At 37.9% G+C, this 20,100-nt stretch overlaps 1 protein-coding gene across 7 annotated transcripts in view; it reads left to right on the top strand.

Annotated features, from left to right (window-relative positions):
- Positions 1–20,100, top strand: part of TTC8 (tetratricopeptide repeat domain 8) — a 52,681-nt gene that overhangs the window by 17,581 nt on the left and 15,000 nt on the right. For 3 of the 7 annotated variants that reach the window (XM_044917864.1, XM_021679627.1, XM_021679626.1), the window contains 7 exons: positions 903–966; positions 1,288–1,447; positions 1,663–1,752; positions 4,760–4,804; positions 13,107–13,192; positions 17,402–17,489; positions 19,657–19,767. In XM_044917864.1, the coding sequence (XP_044773799.1) occupies positions 903–966; positions 1,288–1,447; positions 1,663–1,752; positions 4,760–4,804; positions 13,107–13,192; positions 17,402–17,489; positions 19,657–19,767 (644 nt within the window). Of the gene's footprint in view, positions 1–902; positions 967–1,287; positions 1,448–1,662; positions 1,753–4,759; positions 4,805–7,338; positions 7,411–13,100; positions 13,193–17,401; positions 17,490–19,656; positions 19,768–20,100 lie in introns of all 7 variants that reach the window. The other 4 variants (XM_021679624.1, XM_021679623.1, XM_044917865.1 and 1 more) reach the window with 2 other exon arrangements.

Genomic DNA, 20,100 nt, shown 5'->3' with positions numbered 1-20,100 from the left:
ACTTAAGATGTGAGATTGCTGTATAAAGCCATTTTTTAATAAAAGCCATATTATGCATTTGAAAATATTTTATATTTAAAATGCATTCTAGCTGAACTGCTTATCTAAGTATATCAGAAGATTGTTTATCTGAGAGTTGCAACCCAGGAAGCACCCAAACAACAGAAGTGTTCTAAAAGGATTTAAAAAAAAAAAGATCACTGGAAAACATCACTGTAATAATTGAAGGTGATTTGCTCTAATGCTTGATGTGAGGTGACGGGGTGATATGCTGGCCTGTGAATGCTGTTGGGATTGTCACAGAAGCCCAGTCCCCAGCTTGCGGATGTGCTGGTGCAAATGGTATTTAGTGATTACCATGACATTTGGTGGTCTTGCTAGTATTTGATAGTTATAACAGTTATCAGTCATTTATATGTTTTGAAAGATAACTTTAAAGCTTCAAATGAAAATTGAGAAAAAAAAAATACATATGGTTCATGTTAAAATTCTTTTTTCCCCATCATTTTGCTCTTTTGGAGCTAAAATATCTCAATTCTAGATTTTATATCAGAAATAAACTGAGTATAGAGCCATCTTTTGGTGCTTTGGAGCTTGCTAGCCTTGAGTTTGAACCCCAGCTCTACTAACAGGTTGACCTCTTTGCTTAACCCTCTAAGCCTTTGCTAAACGAGTGAATACTACCTACCTTACAGACTTAGTGTGAGGATTACATGTGATAACATAAAATAACATGATAGATACTCAATAAATACCAGTCTCAAACACATTTCCCTAAAATACATTTCCTGTTATTAATGTCCTTTGCACCAGGCCGGCGCATTTCTGAAAATTACGTTAGCTGACAGTTTTTACAGATTAACAACTAATATATTAATTGAATTTGCCATCTCATCTCACAGGCCCTGGCACATCTTTGAAACTCCCTGGAACTAATCAGACGGGAGGACCTAGTCCAGCTATCAGGTATGTACTTCTGTTTCTTTTTTTTTTTTTTTTAAAGATTTTATTTATTTATTTGACAGAGACACAGCGAGAGAGGGAACACAAGCAGGGGGAGTGGAGAGGGAGAAGCAGGCTTCCCATGGAGCAGGGAGCCCGATGCGGGGCTCGATCCCAGGATCCTGGGATCATGACCTGAGCTGAAGGCAGACGCTTAATGACTGAGCCACCCAGGCACCCCTGTACTTCTGTTTCATACCCTCTGTCCTTAAATAGTGACCAGACTGTAGAAGAATCTTCCTTTATTGACCTTCTTTGTATTTTCACAATGTACACTTTTCACAGGCCAGTCACTCAAGCTGGAAGACCCATTACAGGTTTCCTTAGACCTGGCGCACAGAGCGGAAGGCCTGGCACCATGGAGCAGGCCATCAGAACTCCCAGAACTGCCTACACAGCTCGCCCTATCACCAGCTCATCTGGAAGATTTGTCAGGCTGGGAACGGTAAATTCTGTCAGCTTTACCATAGTTTGTATTACCAAAGTAACTTTATGTTATATCATTTTTTTGCTATTGTTATAGTGGAAAGTTATATGGACAATTTTTTACAGGTGATTCTTTTCTACTTATGTTGCCTTTATAATTTTTCTGCTCATTAAGCTCAATTTATGTTTTAAGAGAAAGTCTCAGATCTCTTGTTCTGTCATTTTTCCCCATAGGCTTCCATGCTTACAAGTCCTGATGGACCTTTTATAAACTTATCTAGACTGAATTTAACAAAATATGCCCAGAAACCTAAATTGGCAAAGGTATGTACTTAAAATGATTGTATGTTATGAAGTAATGTTAGACGTATTATCATAACAACATTGTAGGAAATAGAAAAAAAGTTATGAAGAAAAGGTGATGTCTTGATTGAAATGGAAATGTTTAATTACTGAACTATGTAAAATTTCTCTTAGTCTTTTGAGTTAAGGAAAGTCAATCAGAAATAAAGTCTATATGCCATTATTATAGGAAATTCTTTTTCCTCTGATAAACAACAGCAACTTTTAAAAAAATTTAAATTCTAGTTAGTTAACATATAGTGCAATATTGGTTTCTGGAATGGAATTCAGTGATTCATCACTTACATACAACACCCAGTGCTCATCCCAACAAGTGCCCTCCTTAATCCCTGTCACCCATCTAGCGCATCCCCCATCCATCTCCCTCCATCAACACTCAGTTTGTTCTCTACCGTTAAGGGTCTCTTATGGTTTATTTCCCTGTCTTCTTTTCTTTTTCTTTCCCCCTTCCCATATGTTCATCTGTTTTCCTTCTTAAATTCCACATATGAGTGAGTTCATACGGTATTTGTCTTTCTCTGACTGATTTGTTTCACTTAGCGTAACACTCTCTAGCTCTGTCCATGTCATTGCAAATGGCAAGATTTCATTCTTTTTGATGGCTGAGTAATATTCTATTGTGTATATATACCACATCTTCTTTATCCATTCATCAGTCATTGGACATTTGGGCTCTCTCCATAGTTTGTCTATTGTTGATAAAGGAATAGCAATTTATAACAAAGAAAACAGATATGCAGCATCATCTTTGTGGAAGGAAGCTTAGAAGGTCATCACTGTGTGTGTGTGTTTTCCTTTTTCATCTTGGACTACTCTCAGAAAAATAATTTTCTATCCTTGTAGAATTTTAGGACTGTCAAAAAGGAAGATAAAAAAATATGTACTTCTAATTAGTAATGAGGCAGGCATCTCCCTATCACTGACTGGCTTGAGTGATCCTTATTGAGAATTACGTTAATAATTCTAACTACTCAAAGACTAGTTACTTGGGGCACCTGGGTGACTCAGTCAGTTGAGCGTCCGACTTTTCCTTTAGGTTCGGGTCATGATCTCAGGGTCATGAGATCGAGCCCTGCATCTGGCTCTGCACTCAGCAGGGAGTCTGCTTGAAGATTTTCTCCCTCTGCCCCTCCCCCCACTCGCATGTACATGCACGCTCTCTCCCTCTCTCTCTCAAATAAATCAATCAATCTTAAAAAAGATGAGATGTTCCTTTAAATTAAAGAGAGAGAGTGAAAGTAAGTGTGTGTATGCGTGGTGAGAGAGAATGAGAAAGACAGAGAGAAAGAGCCTGAGAGGTCCATAACCTTTTCAGTGTAAAGATAAACTTGGAGTTGAGCTTGGAATAGTTCAGAGACATGAGCACTTAGCTGGTGCTGAAACTGGTCTAAGCCTAGCCCAGGTTCGTAGCTATAAGCTCTGTGAATTCTGTGCATGAGTGCTGAGTTCATTCTGAATCTTAGTTCTAATGGTGTTTAACATATTTATTAAATGTCAGACACTAAGGAATATAAGAATGGATGCTAGCCATACAGAGTTGAAATTAAAATCAGAAAAAGAAATGTCAGTTGATAGGGAATTAGCCTATAATAACACTGATGACATTTTTCTTAATTTCTTATTTGACAGCAATCTGGTCAACTTCATTTTACTAGAATTGTCAAGCTATACTTATTTCCCTAACCTTTGTGAGAATGGAGTATTAACAGCAACTCATATGGAATATCTGGTTCCCCTGCCTTTTTAGGCCATTTACTTGAAGTAGCTGGATGGCTAGTTGGTACCATTGCTGTTTTCTTTTTTAAAGATTTATTTATTTGAGAGAGAGAGAGAGAGAGAGGAGGTGGGGTGGTGCAGAGGAAGAGGGAGAGAGAGAAACTTCAGCAGACTCTGCGCTCAGCGTGGAGCCTGACATAGGGCTCGATCCCATGATCCTGAGATCACGACCTGAGCTGAACCCAAGAGTCAGTCGCTTAACTGACTGCGCCCCTCAGGCGCCCCACCCCCCCCATTGCTATTTTCTGTCAGGGGAGTGCAGTCTGTGAAGGCATCTCCCTCAAACTAAGATGCTTCTAGAACAGACCTGGTCTGTGTAATAGATTTAAACTGAACTAGATTTTGTGTTTTAGTGTGTTGTAGAAATAATGCCCACCTTTTCTGTCTTTGGTTTCCAATTCGCCTTTACTCATCAGGACTCATTTCTCATAAAGATTGCTTGAGTTGTCTGTGGTAACTTTTCACAGCAATGGTAGCACCAACTGCACTCTTACCTTTTCTTCTTTATAACACAACAAGTGGAGGTGTAGTATAGTTTTTAAAAGAAGGGCCTTGTCCTGATTTCTTTCTTTCTTTCTTTGGTTGCCTCTTAAGTCTTCTCTGGTAATAACCCTGATACGCTAGCCTCTTTGCAAGTGTTCAGTAATGGCTTTACGGACAAACGTGATACCACCAAGGGGTAGTTCAGGAAATGCTTATTTATCCAGATGAGTTGAGTGAAGTCATCTACACCTCCCATTTTACACTTAAGCTCTACTTTGTTTCAAAAGGAACTTCCAGATTTTCCCCATGTCTAACGTGTCATTATCCATATCATAATCACTATATCATATATGTAGAGTGTGTGAAAGAATGGGCTGAATCTGTTTTAGGATAATTCCAAAGTTGGTCTTTTCATTTGTCTCTTTCTAGTAAAATAGTATGTGTAATATGAAAAACACTGTTTAGTTCTTTGAGTTTTCCAGTTTGTATTCTATAAAAACAGGAATCAGGTATAAATTGCTGTATTTTAAAATGGTGATTGTAACAGATAACGGATAGACCATTTACTTATAAAGGTACTTTGAAAGTACCTTCTTATTTTGGTTCAACCCAGCTGCTGTCAAAATGGTCTCTCAGTTTTGATATAACAATAGAGTGCTTTTGTTAAAATAAAATCTAATGTATTTTTGGCATTTTTTTTTCTTCATAGGCTTTGTTTGAATATATCTTTCATCATGAAAATGATGTTAAGACTGTAAGTTTTGAATTCATGCTATTTTCTCTTGTTGTGATTTTCCTGACTTTGGGGATTTTGATTCTGAAATGTTCTATTTCTTACCTTATAAACAGAGGGAATTATTAAAAATTGGAGCATTACTAATACTTTCAAATCCACTGTCAGTTTCAATAGGAAAATTTGTTATAAATATAGAAGTGGTAAGGACTGTGCCTGGTCCATAGAGTATGTAGATATCCATTGAAGAGCAAGATACAGATAATTGAGAATATTGCATAATGTGCTTGTGCTACAGGTTATTTTTCATCCTAATAGTTGGCACTGTTGATCCATTGCTTTCCTGTAGTCCATATAGTGTATTTTTATAGGTTTACTCATATGAGTATTTCTGGTTTCTTTGTAATGCACCCCTTCCGCCTCCTTCAACATTTTATGATAGAAAAATTCAAACACACCCAAGTAGAGAGAATGATATAAAGTGCCAGTATCACCCATCACCCAGCTTCAGTAATATTCAATCATTTTGGTAGCTTCTTGGCAGAGTTTTAAGGGTGTATGCATATGACTTCATTTGTTTCACTTTTTACATGCAATATGCAAATGACCAGTTACCTCACAAATTCTGTCAAATTGAACGTAGTTAATTCCGCAGTGTCTGATGATAGTATTTTTCCTCATTTTCTTTTTAGTTTAGGGAAAAAGCTTTATAACCATATGTTAAATATTCAGGAAAATAAAAACGTTTTCCTCAGTTGTGTTTTCTATGTGTCAACCACTGTGCTATGTGCTAGGACAACTAATAAAAATATTTTTTTTTTCCTGACTCTAAGGGCCATGCAATCTAGCTGAGAAAATAAAATTGGCATAATGAAACAAAGCGGCAATTGCCAAGCTGTGAAATTGTCAACAGGTAGCAAAGGGAAAAAAAAACCAAAGGGGTGATATTAGTAAAGAGCCACAAAGTCAGTCAGATTTTTTGGGGGAAGGAGGGAAAATAAATGTAAAGAAGTGTAAAAACATGAGCAAGGTATGAAGTGAGAAATAAATTGTCCATCTACTAAGAAATGGGAGCATCAAAGAGACATTTTATTTTTATTTATTTATTTATTTTTTAAAGATTTTATTCATTCATTTGAGACACAGAGATACAGGAGAGAGAGCATGAGCAGGGAGAGAGGCAGAGGAAGAAGGAGAAGGAGAAGCAGGCTCCCCGCTGAGCCAGGAGCACGATGTGGGGCTCGATCCCAGGACCCCAGAATCATGACCTGAGCCGAAGGCAGATGCTTAACCATCTGAGCCACCCAGGCGCCCCCAAAGAGACATTTTAAAGAACGAAGTGGTGGAACATGATGATAGATTAGATGTGGAGGACAGAGGAAAGACACACATCAAATCTGCCTCCTAAAGGTGCTACGAGAAGGATTGTTTTACTAACAGAAATGGGATAATTAAGGAAGGAAGTAGTCAGTTTCTACGGAAGCTGGGTAATTCACTTGAAGGCATTTTGAGTTTGAAATTGTGACAGACTATCCAAGTGGAAATACCACTGCACGTCTTGGAAGATGTGGTACTAACTGTTGGTGAGAGCCTGCACCCCCTACACACAATGTGGAAGTTGTCTGTCACGAAGTGCTAGTGCATGTGGCCATGTAGGGAAGAGAGGAAACCCAGGTTGGAGCAGAAATCATGCCTATTTCTTAAGTAAGTGGGTTTAGGCCATTTTCACTTAATATAAAGGTGGGCAGAGGCTTTCAATATGACATGTAAAATCATGTAGTTAAACTGTCCTTATAAAGAAACATCCAAATAAAGGAGTCAATCTCTACATAGCATAAAGCTGTATCTTGACTTTTTTTATTATGTTATGTTAATCACCATACATTACATCATTAGTTTTTGATGTAGTGTTCCATGATTCATTGTTTGCATATAACACCCAGTGCTCCATGCAGAATGTGCCCTCTTCATGTATCTTGACTTTTTGAGGATTAATTCATTTATTGAAGAGACATGTATTCTTTCATCTAAAAATGTCTGAGCCAAGACAGTGTGCCAGCCACTGTTCTAAGGCCTTGAGATCACAGAGTGAAGCAGGCAGACAAAATCTCTGCCCTTTCGGAGATCATATCCTGGTTGTGCAAGGAATAGAGACAACTAGCAAATTTAGAAACACATCACGTGTCATGGGATAATAAGTACTATGAGAGCAACAGAGCAGGAAACCAGGCAGGGGATTGGACAGTGCTACAGCGGAAGATGCTATTTTGGATGGGGTGGAAGGTGGTCAGTGAAATCCACTCCGAAAAGACACTTAAACAGAGACCTAACAAAGGGGGGCGGACCCTACAGTCTCGTGTAGGAAGAATATGTAAGTCAGAGAGAACTTTAACTGCAAAGGCCCTGAGTGGAGGCATGCTTGGATTGCTCAAGAAACAGTAAGGAGGCCAGGGTGGCTGGAGTGAGGTCTGTGAGGGAAGGAGTTGCAGACAATGGGTTTAGAAAGTAGACAGATTGTACACTGTAGATCATGGTGATGGTGTCTTTATCAATAGATTCATCTTGAGGATGTCGCTCTACATCGTGGCATTGATATAATGGTGTTGAGGAATAGGAACCACATTGAAATAAAATAGGATTTATTCTCTGCACTAACTGAACTTATATACTAAAGATTCTAAGGATTCTAAGGACTCTAAAGAGTCTAACAGACTTTAACCTTTACGTATTATGTATTTTAGAATGCTTTCACTGTTCTTCATATTCATTGATTGAAAAAATATGTGAACATCTTAAAATCTTAAAATTTGAAAACGTTAAACAGATAGAGCAGTGACTTTCAAATTTTTTCTTTAAGCAGCACAACCTTTCTCTTCAAATGACATCTCATGCAGACCCTGCTGTATAAAACAGACAAAAGCAGGGCTGCTTGAATTTAAGCAGAAGTAGCAGACCAAGAACACACCCACCAGGACTCCTCCTTACTCCTCCACCACGTGAGCTTCAGCCCCTCAAAGCCTAGGGCTCTTGAGTAGTTCCTAAATCCTACTGTTTCTGCATCACCTGGTGAATTTTAAAATAATGGGTTTCTGGATCCGTGCTTGACTTCCTGAATCAGAATCCCCATGGGTATGTCTGGTAAATCTGTTGTTAATAAAAGCTCCACAGGCAATGTGAGTTTTCAGCCAGGATTGGGAACTACTGCTGAAGAATATGGTTTGAAAGGCAATGATTAATAGAAGGCTGGAATGCTAGGCCTTCTAATGTAGGAAAATAGAGCTGGGAGCATGAACAGGACTTGAAGGCCAGAGCTGTGTGTAACAAATAAATAGGAGGGAGTGTGTCTCCTGGCTTAATGGAGGAAGTCCACAAATTAAGAGAAAAGGCACAGCAAAAATGATTGTCAAATAGATCTCAGTAGCAAGGAAGTGATACAAAATTCTGTTTGAGAGCTAAAGTCCCCACCTACAAATTTTATATTTTTATTCTTAGGAACAGTGAAAGACTCTTTTTTTTTTTTTTAAGATTTTATTTATTTATTTGAGAGAGAGAGAATGAGAGACAGAGAGCATGAGAGGGGGGGAGGGTCAGAGGGAGAAGCAGACTCCCTGCCGAGCAGAGAGCCCGATGCGGGACTCGATCCCTGGACTCCAGGATCATGACCTGAGCCGAAGGCAGTCGCTTAACCAACTGAGCCACCCAGGCGCCCTGAAAGACTCTTTAATACTCCAAAACCAGGCAACATTGTTTGCAATTTTTGACTCTTCTTGAAATAGATCCTTATGCTTCATTAAACAACACTGTTGAGAAGATTTGTTTAAAGATTTTCTTACAGACATTTGATTAGTGAAGAATTTTTTAAAAAATTAAACCAGTGGGCAATAGAATAGTTCACAGATTTGGTTGCATTTATGAAGCAATCACAAAGGATAAAGACTTATTGATTCATATACATCTCTGCGCAGTGAACAGAAACAAAACAAAACGAAACATAGAAGGACAACGGAAGGGTGAATTATGTACAAGAGCACGATTTAAAAACGTTAGTGTTTGTTAAATAGGAAAAAGCTTATCTGACTTTGTCAGGAAATGTTTTATGGAAATGGAAATGATCCAGTAACAGAAAATTTACACTAGAGAAAATGCCAGTAAACAAGCACATTAGAGATGCACTTTCTAACAGAAAAATGTAAATGAAAGAAATTTTGGACTTGCAATTTTGCATTTATGAAATTTAGGGAGAATGCCGGGAGAGAGTAGAGTAATTGTTATACTGATATATTTTAGATGATATTTTAAATGGTATAATATTTTGGAAAAGAGTATGATAATATAAAACAGATAGCTATAAACATACTTATTCCATTTGTTTCTGTAATTTCCCTTCTCAAGAAATTTCACAAAGAAGTGCTATATTTGCAAAGATGTTCACTGTAGCATTGGTCATAGTAGCAAAACAAACTGGACGATAACCTATATGTTCAATGACAGAACACGAGCTTAGTAAATTATAATACGCTGCATGCTGGGCTTTTATGCAGCCATTAAAAATCATAATTATAAAAATTACGCAGAAACAGAAAAGTTTATAATGTTAAGCCAACAAAGTATACGCTTTAGCACGTACGTTAAATTGAATTATCACATGTACTAGAAGGTATTACCAACAAATGGAAATAAAAGTATTACAGGGTTGACATCTATTAATTCTACAAATATTTGTTAAATGCCTACATCCTGCCAACAGCTTACATTACAACAGTAAATAAAAAAGCTATTCTTCATGGCACTAATGGAAATTATCCAATTTTACCAAAATTTTATCCATTTTTTCCCCAAAATTTTCAATAATGTTATAGCAACTTTTCATTTATAAGTTTAGCTACAGGGACGCCTGGGTGGCTCAGTCGGTTAAGCGTCTGCCTTCAGCTCAGGTCATGATCCCAGGGTCCTGGGATTGAGTCCCGCATCGGGTTCCCTGCTCCGCGGGGAGCCTGCTTCTCGCTCTGCCTCTGCCTCTCTCTCTCTATCTCTCATGAATAAATAAATAAAATCCTTATAAGTTTAGCTACGGATTAGGAGCAGTGATAAATTTAAATGCTTGTAATTGTATGCTTCTTGTTGTTTTCATCTGCTTACACATATTTTATAGAACATGAAATTAAGCAATTTTTGTTTTTATTTAGTAAAAAGCACAAATTGTTCATTCCTCTGTTTTCCTTTTATTAATTTATTGATTGGCTTTAAACAAGGAATTATTGAGCGCCTGTGTTTTGGTGCTGTGATGGATGTGAGCAGTATCGAGTAGGACAGATGCCCTGTATCTGTTTTTTTACTCTGTTATGGGCTCATCACATTAAAGTTCTGTTACGGATCAGCTTGTTCCATTAAGATGTCATTTTAGATTTTTACCACAAATGTTATTTTCTCAATGGAAGAAGGATTTAGGTAATGAGCAGAAAGCATGCATTTGTGCATTTTTTATACCTTTTTTTCCAAACTATGTTTTACAACTGTAGCTGGAAAAAGAAAAGAGAAATTGTCTTTTTAACATGTTGAAGAAATCAGAGGTACTTTTGTATGAGTTACTTTGGGTGGCCTCCAAATTTCTTTTTCAATAAACTATTTCACACAGATACAGAGAATATTATTGACAAATAGGGAGGGTACTGTGAAGTCGTACTTAAATGTTAAGAATGAAATTGATCTTCCGTGGAAAACTATACTCCTGTCTTTCCATTCCTAATGCTTTTTCCATTTGTGTGGGCAATATTGACAAAACTAAGTGCCATGTGGGGTGGTGATTCTGTATTTGTCTACAGACAAATCTGGAGGATACTGTAGGTAACTAGAGAGAATATTCTGAAGTGATAAGTAAAGTTAATTTATGGAAAACTGTACTTCTGCCTTTGAGTTCTTATTAACTCTCTTCCCTCCTCACTTGTGCCTTTTGGGGTGATTTTGGCAATACTGGCAAAATTGAAGTGGCATGTGGGCTGATTCTGGGATCTTCATTTCCATACGCTCCTTAATCATCCTAAAGTTGTTGCAGCTATAACAACAGCTAAAGGATGGCTGGTTTTTAAAAAATATTAGTGGTGGGAGCACTGATACTTAGAAATACACTGGGACACTCGGTTGGGTGTATTCACAAACATTATGTAGTCTAGATCTGCCAAGGTCCCCTCTCCTTATGGACTTTTATAAACTTATGGCTTTTATATGACATTCTAGGCCTTCATTAATATCTAGATATTAGATTGATTAAATCATTCAAAGATTCTTAAATATTATGTAGTCATTTATTTTTAAACATTGGAAAAGACTTTAAAGAAATATACATCTGTCATTACTTTAACATTTTAAAATGTTAATAGCTTTTCATTATGAATCTTATTACTATGACAGTTTTGTTTGGCTCTTAAGTTATTTTCAATATAAGTCAGAAATAAGGAGTAGAATTAATTCAATCAACACATCATTCCTGAGTGCCTCTTAACAGCATAGATACATATCAGAACAACAGAGATGTGTAAGAAGGGGTGCCTGTCCTCAGGGAACTTAAGGCTCATTTGAAATGGTCACAAATAGTTTTGTCTAGTGAATCCTCAGTGTTCATATGATGAATGATCACTAAAATGTATATTTTTTTTTACAATTTTTATTCTATATCAACAATTCATGGTAATTTCCTTAATCAGTTCAGCACAAACATAGCGTCCTACGTAGGAAGACTTGTTTTAGGACCATAAGCAAAATCGGCAGCCTGTAATAAGTGCTAAATCTAACCTTGGGCAATTAGAATATGTGACAAATTTAGAGTGACATATTTTTCTGAAAACTAGAAGGTCTGTTATATTAAATAGGAGAGTGAATATGATCTATCTGCTGGAAGAGTTCTTTATAAATATTAAGTTAAAATTAATATGTTCAGATATTTACAATGCAGTCCTGAATTGAGCTGTTCGAAAATATGGTTTTCCAGTATTTTCAGAGATAATGCTAATGAAAGTTATACTTTTTCCCCGCATTTTTTTGCTTCCACTTTTATTTCTGGCTTGGGGAAAAAGGAAAATAAGCATATGAAAGTAGTGTGTGGCTTGTTTTTAATTCCCATAGCTTTCAAATAGAGGTGTTGATTTTTTCAGGTCCACTAGAACATCAGTGTGGTGACATCACCTCTTTGTAAGGAGTTTGCATATTTAGAAGTCTCCCCTGGAGCAAGAAGAGATGGGGAAACACAAGGAAAAGTTATTAATTCTGTGGTAGGAGATCGAAGGAACTCATCTGGCTTGCATTTCAGGAAAGAGTTCATATTAAGACATGGACAGTAATATGGGATATATTCTGAGCTAATAGAACTGAAATCTGAGAGTTACTTTAACTATTGGATATCATGGTTATACTAACATTGGCTAAAAAATAAGAGCTTTCTAACCTTGAGAGAAAGAATGAATATAATAAAACATGAGAATTCTCTTTTAACTAATAACCCGAGTTTTTATTCACCAGATCTTCACCTGAGCTTCAAATTTGTGTAAAGATGGATTGCTTTCCTTTTTGTCCAAAAGGTTTCCACTTCTTCTATATAAAATCCTAATTCCTATTTAGTCATCTCATGTCTGATCTCGAATAAACACTAGAAGGAACAGACTAGAAGACATTAGAGAGAAAGGGATAAACACATGTAAAATAAGAAAGCAGCTCAGAAGATCTTTTTCAGTCTGCAGCAAAGGCGAGTCTGACCCTCAGCATCACTAGATGTGAGCTGGGGTCAGAATGATAGAATAGTGGTGGTGGAAGACAATGGATATCCAAGTGCCTTTGCTCTTTTGACGCTTCATGATCCTGTTCTCTAGACCTCCTTCTCTCTGCTTACTTGCTCTTTCTCTATTTCTCTACATCTGTCTTCAAGTGGGGCCTGCAGTTGTTCCTGGCTGACACACCAAAGGCTTGGCTGCCACTGAGTTTAGAGGCATTTTGAATCATTGGACGGTAGATAAAGGGTGGGGAGAGCATACAACTTAGGGGATTTTTTAATATCCATTTTGTGCCTTGTATATTAAAATTGTATTCTAATATATTGTACATCTGCTTTTCTTTGATCAGTTTTTACTATTCATCTGCTGCCAGCCCTCCGGTCTGGAACTGATTATTTAGGGAAAATTGGTGGAGCCATCTGGAAACATGAGCAACTTGAGTTTCTGTCTGATTTCTAATGCATGTTTTGATTGATGCTAATTATACGGTTTATTTCATTATTTATTGTTTCTGTTCATTGTTCGAAAAGAAAATCCTAATCCAAAATGAATTGTTTTCAAAGGCTTTGGACTTGGCTGCCCTTTCCACAGAGCACTCTCAGTACAAGGACTGGTGGTGGAAAGTGCAGATTGGAAAATGTTACTACAGGTAAAATTTTGAGTATTTGTGAAGGGCTTAGACATGGTGGCATATTTTAGAGTCTCAACCCTGATCGTTACTTTTTTTCTGGGTCGATTTCCTTGGGAAGAAATGAGAACTATGTCTTTGACTTAGGTGAGAAAGCATTTAAACATGGTAGCACTAAGAACTGATACCTTTGGAATAATAAAATGGTAGTGCTGGGCAGAGGAAACTCTGAGACCATCAGATCCAACACCCCTTTTCAGATGAGGAAGCTGAGGCCAGAGAGAGCCTGGGATTTGCATCAGGAACTACTTAGTGAAAGACTAGTTAGTAACGGACCTGTTGGATCTGAGTCTGTTAACTCCCATTCCTCTTCTCCAGCTCTCAAGTCTTTTTATGTCCCCTGATGCCTCCCATCCGTAAAGTGCTTCCCAGCTGAGAGCTTCCTTGTCCACATGTTACATTGTCTCACTTAAATCTCATAGCACCTGGAGGTAGTTGCTATTATCATTAGCTCTTTGTCCAGATGAGAAAAATTGAGCCTCAGAAAGATAAAGTGACTAGTCCAAAGTCACACAGCCTGTAAGTGGCAGAACAAGAATTTGAGCCCAGCTTTCTGATGCCAGTTCTCTTACTACTTGCACAATTCTAGTGTTTCTCTAGGATCTGAATATTCTTATATTAATTCACTTAATGTTTAAACACATTTTTTTGGAGGTAGGGAGAGTGCACACGCAAGCGGGGGTGGGGCAGAGGGTGAGACTCTTCAAGAAGATTTCCCACTGAGCATGGAGCCCCACACAGGGCTCGATCTCATGACCCTGAGACCATGACCTGAGCTGAAATCAAGAATCAGATGCCTAACTGACTGAGCCACCCAGGCGCCCTTAAACACATTTTTAAGCAAATTAATTGAGAGGTCAGAAAAGTTGTAATTAATTTTATGAATATTATACAGCAACTAGTAAATGAGATCTAAAACGTGTTGCCTGGTATTGAAATGCATTTGGAGCATTTGAAAAATAGAGACAAACGGGCAATTGTATTTTATAAATATAAATACATCTTTTAGTATTCAAAACAAGGTAGACCAGTTACTGTCAGCATCCTTTAGTACTTAGGAACTTTACTTATCAAACACTGTGAGGAAAAGGAAATATATAAATGGAATGAAAAGGATGCTTATTCTTTTTTGGTTGAAATTAAGACTACTTTCCACTTAGATATTTTACATAGAACTTAAGTGTTTTTTCTGTTCGGCTGAGGAAGTAGTTTCTACTAAAAGGTAATTTTATAGCATTATACCATTAAACTTTTATGAATATAATTTCTGAAGGCAAGCTTGAAATCTGAGCTTCTAAACAAATCTTAAGAAATCTTTAATAATTAAAGAAAAGCACAATTTGGATTCCTTCTGCCATCTGTATAAGATGGCATTTAAATGAGTGTACCTTGCCATATTAATCACTGTTCTCTGTCCCTTAATAGCCTCTCATCTTTAGTATGTGCTCAGCACTCCTGCATTCACTGACTCACTAAACTATTTAACGAGCTAGGCACAGGGGTTACAAATATTTATTAGATAGTCCTTCCTTCATATGGTTTACAGTCCAATGGGGGAGAGAGGACAGTAAACAATCATAAGCATGGCTCCCACTGTGATAGAAGCAAGTGCAGGAAGCTCAGAGAAAGAGCTCCTAACTTGGACTTGAGAGGTCAAGGATGGAGCCCCAATTGACTTGTGTGTCTTGCTCCTGACTGGTAAATCCTGCCAGTTCTTTGTCTACAGTAGCTCCCTACTGCCCCATTCCCACTCCAATGCCTGAATTCTGACTTTCGATTTTTTTGAATTGTTCCATTAGCTTCTTATCTGGGTTCTCTGCCCCCCTCCCAAATCCTTCTTATATACTACCATCAGAATAACTGTTATGAAAAAACAGCTCCTGTTGAATTCTTTGACTAATCTCCACTACCTCTAGGATAAAGTCTGCATTTTAAGTGTGGCATGTCTGATCTTGTCCCAGTCCATGCTTGCCCCTCTCACTCCCTTCTCCCATTACTTATTGTGTCCTTCTTTCCAGTTAAACCAAACAACTCAGCATTCCCCTCCCATGCTGTGCACTCTGCTGTGTGTCTGTGCAGATAGTTTGCTTCCATCTGAGATGTACACCCCCCACCCCACCCTGTCTAGCTCTCAAAATCTTGCCTGTCACTTCCTCCCTGAAACTATCTTGGTTCACTCCTCCTCTGTGCTCTCAAAGCACTTTTTTTTTTCTTATTAGCCATAATATGTTTCCATTTATTTGTGAACATGTTTTGTTCCATTCTTATTGGTGCCTTTAGGACATGTTTGTGATCTTCATTTTTGCGTCATGAAATGTGCATGCGTTGGTGCTTGACAATATTTACTGAATTAAATTGGAGAGAAAAAGTTGGCAGTCGGTGGGGTTATCTTGGGACTTTGACTCTCTGATATTGGCTTGTATTCATGAACTTGACTGATATTTTCCTTATTCCTAGACTTTCTTTGTACGTGGCCCACTTAATTCCTTTGCAGAAGAACCCATGTGGTTATTCCTTTTTGATAGTATTAGAAGAAGTTATCTCTTGAGGATGCAGTAATAAAAAAATGTATGACCCATCCTTTCTTCCTTTGGTTTCCAGGGTAGCTAAATGGCTTTGATTGCTCTTTTTTGTTTTTTTAATTTGTTTATCTTTCCATCACCATTGTTTAAAAAAATCTATTTGTTTTCATATTATTGTTTTATATGTATCTTATAGGATTATATTGTAATCCCTTTTAAATCATTTTTGGGAAGAGACATCATAGTAGATAAAAATACACGGACTCTCATGGATAATTAAGTGTGGCTGAACTTCAGCCACATGCTTAAGATTTGAATGCTCAGTTGAAGCTTTATATAGAACTATGCTGTTTTTCAGAACTTGAGAGTTCTTTGATAACATTTTGTGAATACTCCTGGTAAAAGTTGTGGGAGCTTTGGTGGGGGGGGCTTCTGCCATTTCACACATTCTAACTTTAGGGTAGTTTGGGGGTCCCTTTTAACCCCATTAATCCTACATCTCCCTACAGCTGCTCGGGTGTTGCCACACCAGTGCTCGAGGCTTAGACAACCAGCTAGAAGGTCAGAGTTCTGTCAAGGCTCCGAATGAAAGTAGCACAGTGGAACATCCTGTGAAATACTCATTTCACAAAATGAAAGCATCATCAAGTGCCTAAGCAGCTCTTAGCTGGCTAGGGATGAGTAGTTAGGAGAAAACCCGACAGATCTAGAACAGGCTGAAGTGTGCTTTAATGACTGACTGAGCTTTAATGCTCTAATGATTGAATCAGTAGTAATAAAATGGTCCCTGGGCAGAAGAAATGGGGCTGATATCAGGACAGTTGTAGTTAGGCAAGGAACAACTCTCAAATCTGTAGACTAGGACAGTCTGTATCAGATACGAAGATAAAAAGGGAAAAGAAAATGTTTCTAGAATCATAAAATGGTAAAACTGTATCATCCAAGAAGCAATTACTACTTACATCGAAACTATTTAAAAAGGGCTTTAAAAATGGGCCTTTGTTGGGGCGCCTGGGTGGCTCAGTCGTTAAGCGTCTGCCTTCGGCTCAGGTCATGGTCTCAGGGTCCTGGGATCGAGTCCTGCATCGGGCTCCCTGCTCACCGGGAAACCTGCTTCTCCCTCTCCCTCTCTCCCCTGCTTGTGTTCCCTCTCTCGCTGTCTCTCTCTCTCTGTCAAATAAATAAAATGTTTAAAAAAAAAAAATGGGCCTTTGTCTCAGAGTAGATGATGTTTTCAAAGAAATGCCATCCCTAAGTTCTTCCAATAAAATGGAGACCCAGAGCGTTTACTCAGGTCACCTGTTGTATGTCCAGCTGATTATAAGCTCTTTGGGTGGTAAACTGATGCGCCCTGGCTCGATGGCAGCTCTGTTAGTCCTGCTGTGTCCAGGCTGCAGACAGACTTGTGACACACCACTGGAGGGTTACATGGACAGTGCACATGGGAAATAGGCAACTTTGTGCTCAACTAGATCAACATGATGCTGATAATAATTTCTGTGTGTGTATGACATTAGCTTCTTTAGTACATGCTTACTCTTAGAGATAGAAATGTGATTTGTCTCTATTCATATCCTCAGTGTGTGAATAAGTGCTGTAGTATTTATTTTTAAGTTGAATGTCTCATTTTTAAAATGGCTGTTCTTAGGTTAGGAATGTATCGTGAAGCAGAAAAACAGTTTAAATCAGCCCTGAAGCAGCAGGAAATGGTAGATACATTTCTCTACTTGGCAAAAGTAAGTAAGTATTCTTGCCTGGAGTGAAATCTGTCTTCTCAAAATAAATGTTCAAATTCTGGCCAATATATACGGAGAGTTGCCAGTTTCTTCAGGAATAGTTGGCAAGTTAATGTGCTCAGACTTATTTTTCTTTATAGCGAGTGGAAAAGTGAGAACATATGGAGGGTAACTGTCTCAGGAGAAATTGATTGCCACGAAAAAGAAGAAAACCCCTTTGAAAGATTGCCCATTAGAGCAGAAGAAACTGCCACGGGCTTATTACCATCCCCGTGGGTAACGGGCCCCAGAGAGGCCTTCTTTTCTACAGCATGCCTGTCTCCCACCTAAGCAGACTGCAGAGAACCGGAGTTGTTTTTATGTAGGTCCTTGGCTTCTTGGCTCTGCCGTAATAACAAAGACAGTATTTCCCCTTGATTGAACACCTATTCAGGAGAAGGTATTATATCTGGTCTGTTCTACCCACAGGTGAATTTAAGCCTCATAGCCACCCCACAAGGTAGATTTGTTACATTTCCTTTGTACTCTTAGGACAGTGGAGACTTAAAGAGGCTAAGTAGGATTTTCAGGGTCACTTGGCTGTTCAGAGCCAGCACTCCAACGCAGGTCTTCCTCCTCACTGTCCCCATACTGCCCCCCACAACCACAGCGGAAGTGAAGGGCCGCCAGAATTTTCAGTCCTGGGAAAAAGTTACTTCTTGGCCCTCGCCAGGGCTACTTGAAGCATCTGATGAAGTGCTGGTTAGGACATCATATTGCTGTATCTTGACTAATTTTTTAAAATTAGAAAGTGTGCGAAAGGGGGTTGAAAAGAAGAGCTATAAACGGAAATGCCACTACTTCCTAAATATGGCTTTATTAAGAATTTGCACACTAAAAAAGAAACAAAATGAAAGTTACACTCTATAAACTTACGGTGCTAAATAATCTTGATCTGTTTACCGTAGTTTTCCATCTTCTGTACATTATATATAAAACCTAAAATTCTTAAAGAAGTTTCTAAGCATCACAGTAGACTTTTAAACTTTTCAGATACCTTGAAAAACTCAGGTCACACTATTTGGCTGTCATCTTCTTAACTGATAATCGCCAGGTGTTTTTTAAAAAAATGTGCTTTTTAACTATTTCGTTGAATACATGGTTTGACATATTTTTCCATAAATTGATTTTCTTAAACCTATTATTGCCTACATGACTGTCTCAAAGTAAAATTTGCTTATTTTCTTTAATATATGAAAGAATAATTGCTATGAAATAGAGATCAATCTGATTGAGGAACAATATTATTTCTGAAAATATTGGATTAATTTTTAAAAAATTAAATGTTTTATATTACTTGGTATATTTTGTTGTATTTAAAAAAGCAGTTCAGTGGTGTATAAAGTAAAAGTTGAAATATTTTCATCCATACCTCTCCCTTTAATCTCATACTTTAGCATTAAACACTATAAACAGTTTTTCTGTGGATCCATTTGGGCCTTCTTCAAAGCACAGTCTATTTGAAAAGAAATAGAGGATCCAAGATCATGAAGAAAAAATGTCATAATCTTATGTTTCCATGCATAAAACTGTAATTCCCTATTTTAGAAATTCCCATGAAGTAATGATTTATTTATGCTAATGTTCTAATTGCTAATTAAGTGGAAGCCATCAAGTGCTAACTTTCTCAACCCCCTGACCCCATTCCTCACAAATCTGTTCCTCCTCTGTTTCCGAGGGCCCTTTTCCAAAACCAGCTTCTCCACGGGCTCTCCACTGCTGCTCTTTCTCAGACCTTCTTGTTCGTTGGTCCTCCCCTCCTTCTCCTGTGTCTCCAACTTCGATCTCCTAATTGGTTTCTTTGTGCCCGCTTATCGACATACTCCCGTCTGTTCTATCCTAAACAGATTTTCCCTCATTCCTTTCTTATTGAGTTACTGCTCAATCTCTAAGGCGATAGCAAGCCTACAATGAGCGTTTGTTGAAGGAATAAATGAGTGGATGCTTCATATATGACATGTGAAGATAAAACTAACATCACTATTGAAAATTAATCCACGTTTCTGAAAACTTTTTACTTGTCATATCTAGGAGATAGTCTGTTACGAAGCAATAATTACAAGCTTGTCATAACAAATACTGTTATTTTAAGAACCAGTACTTTTATTGAAGTGTATCTTGGTTTTAGGTTTATATCTCATTGGATCAACCAGTGACAGCTTTAAATCTTTTCAAACAAGGCTTAGATAAGTTTCCAGGAGAAGTAACCCTACTTTGTGGAATTGCCAGGATCTATGAGGTAAGACTTATATTATTCAAAAAGTTGGTGTGAAATTGAGGTTATAGGCAACGTAAGTAAGTTCATAGGCCCTTGGGATCCTAGCAAGGAGAACAATTTGTAAAATTATGATAACTGGCCTGTGGTTTACTAACAGAGTAAGAGATTTTAGTGTATGCATTTAGTCAAACTAAGTTTTTATTATGATGTATTTCAAACATACAGAAGAGTAAGGAGCGTGGTATGAGATAGGGATTTAAATGAGTTTCCCACTACAGATAGCTATTTGTCTGGGGCGCCTGGGTGGCTCAGTCAGTTGAGCATCTGCCTTCGGCTCGGGTCATGATCCCGGGG

This window comes from Neomonachus schauinslandi, chromosome 9 (genome assembly GCF_002201575.2).
Source record: "Neomonachus schauinslandi chromosome 9, ASM220157v2, whole genome shotgun sequence".
Lineage (NCBI taxonomy): Eukaryota > Metazoa > Chordata > Mammalia > Carnivora > Phocidae > Neomonachus > Neomonachus schauinslandi.
The sequence above is the reverse complement of the archived record's forward strand: the minus strand, read 5'-3'. Positions and strand labels throughout refer to the sequence as shown.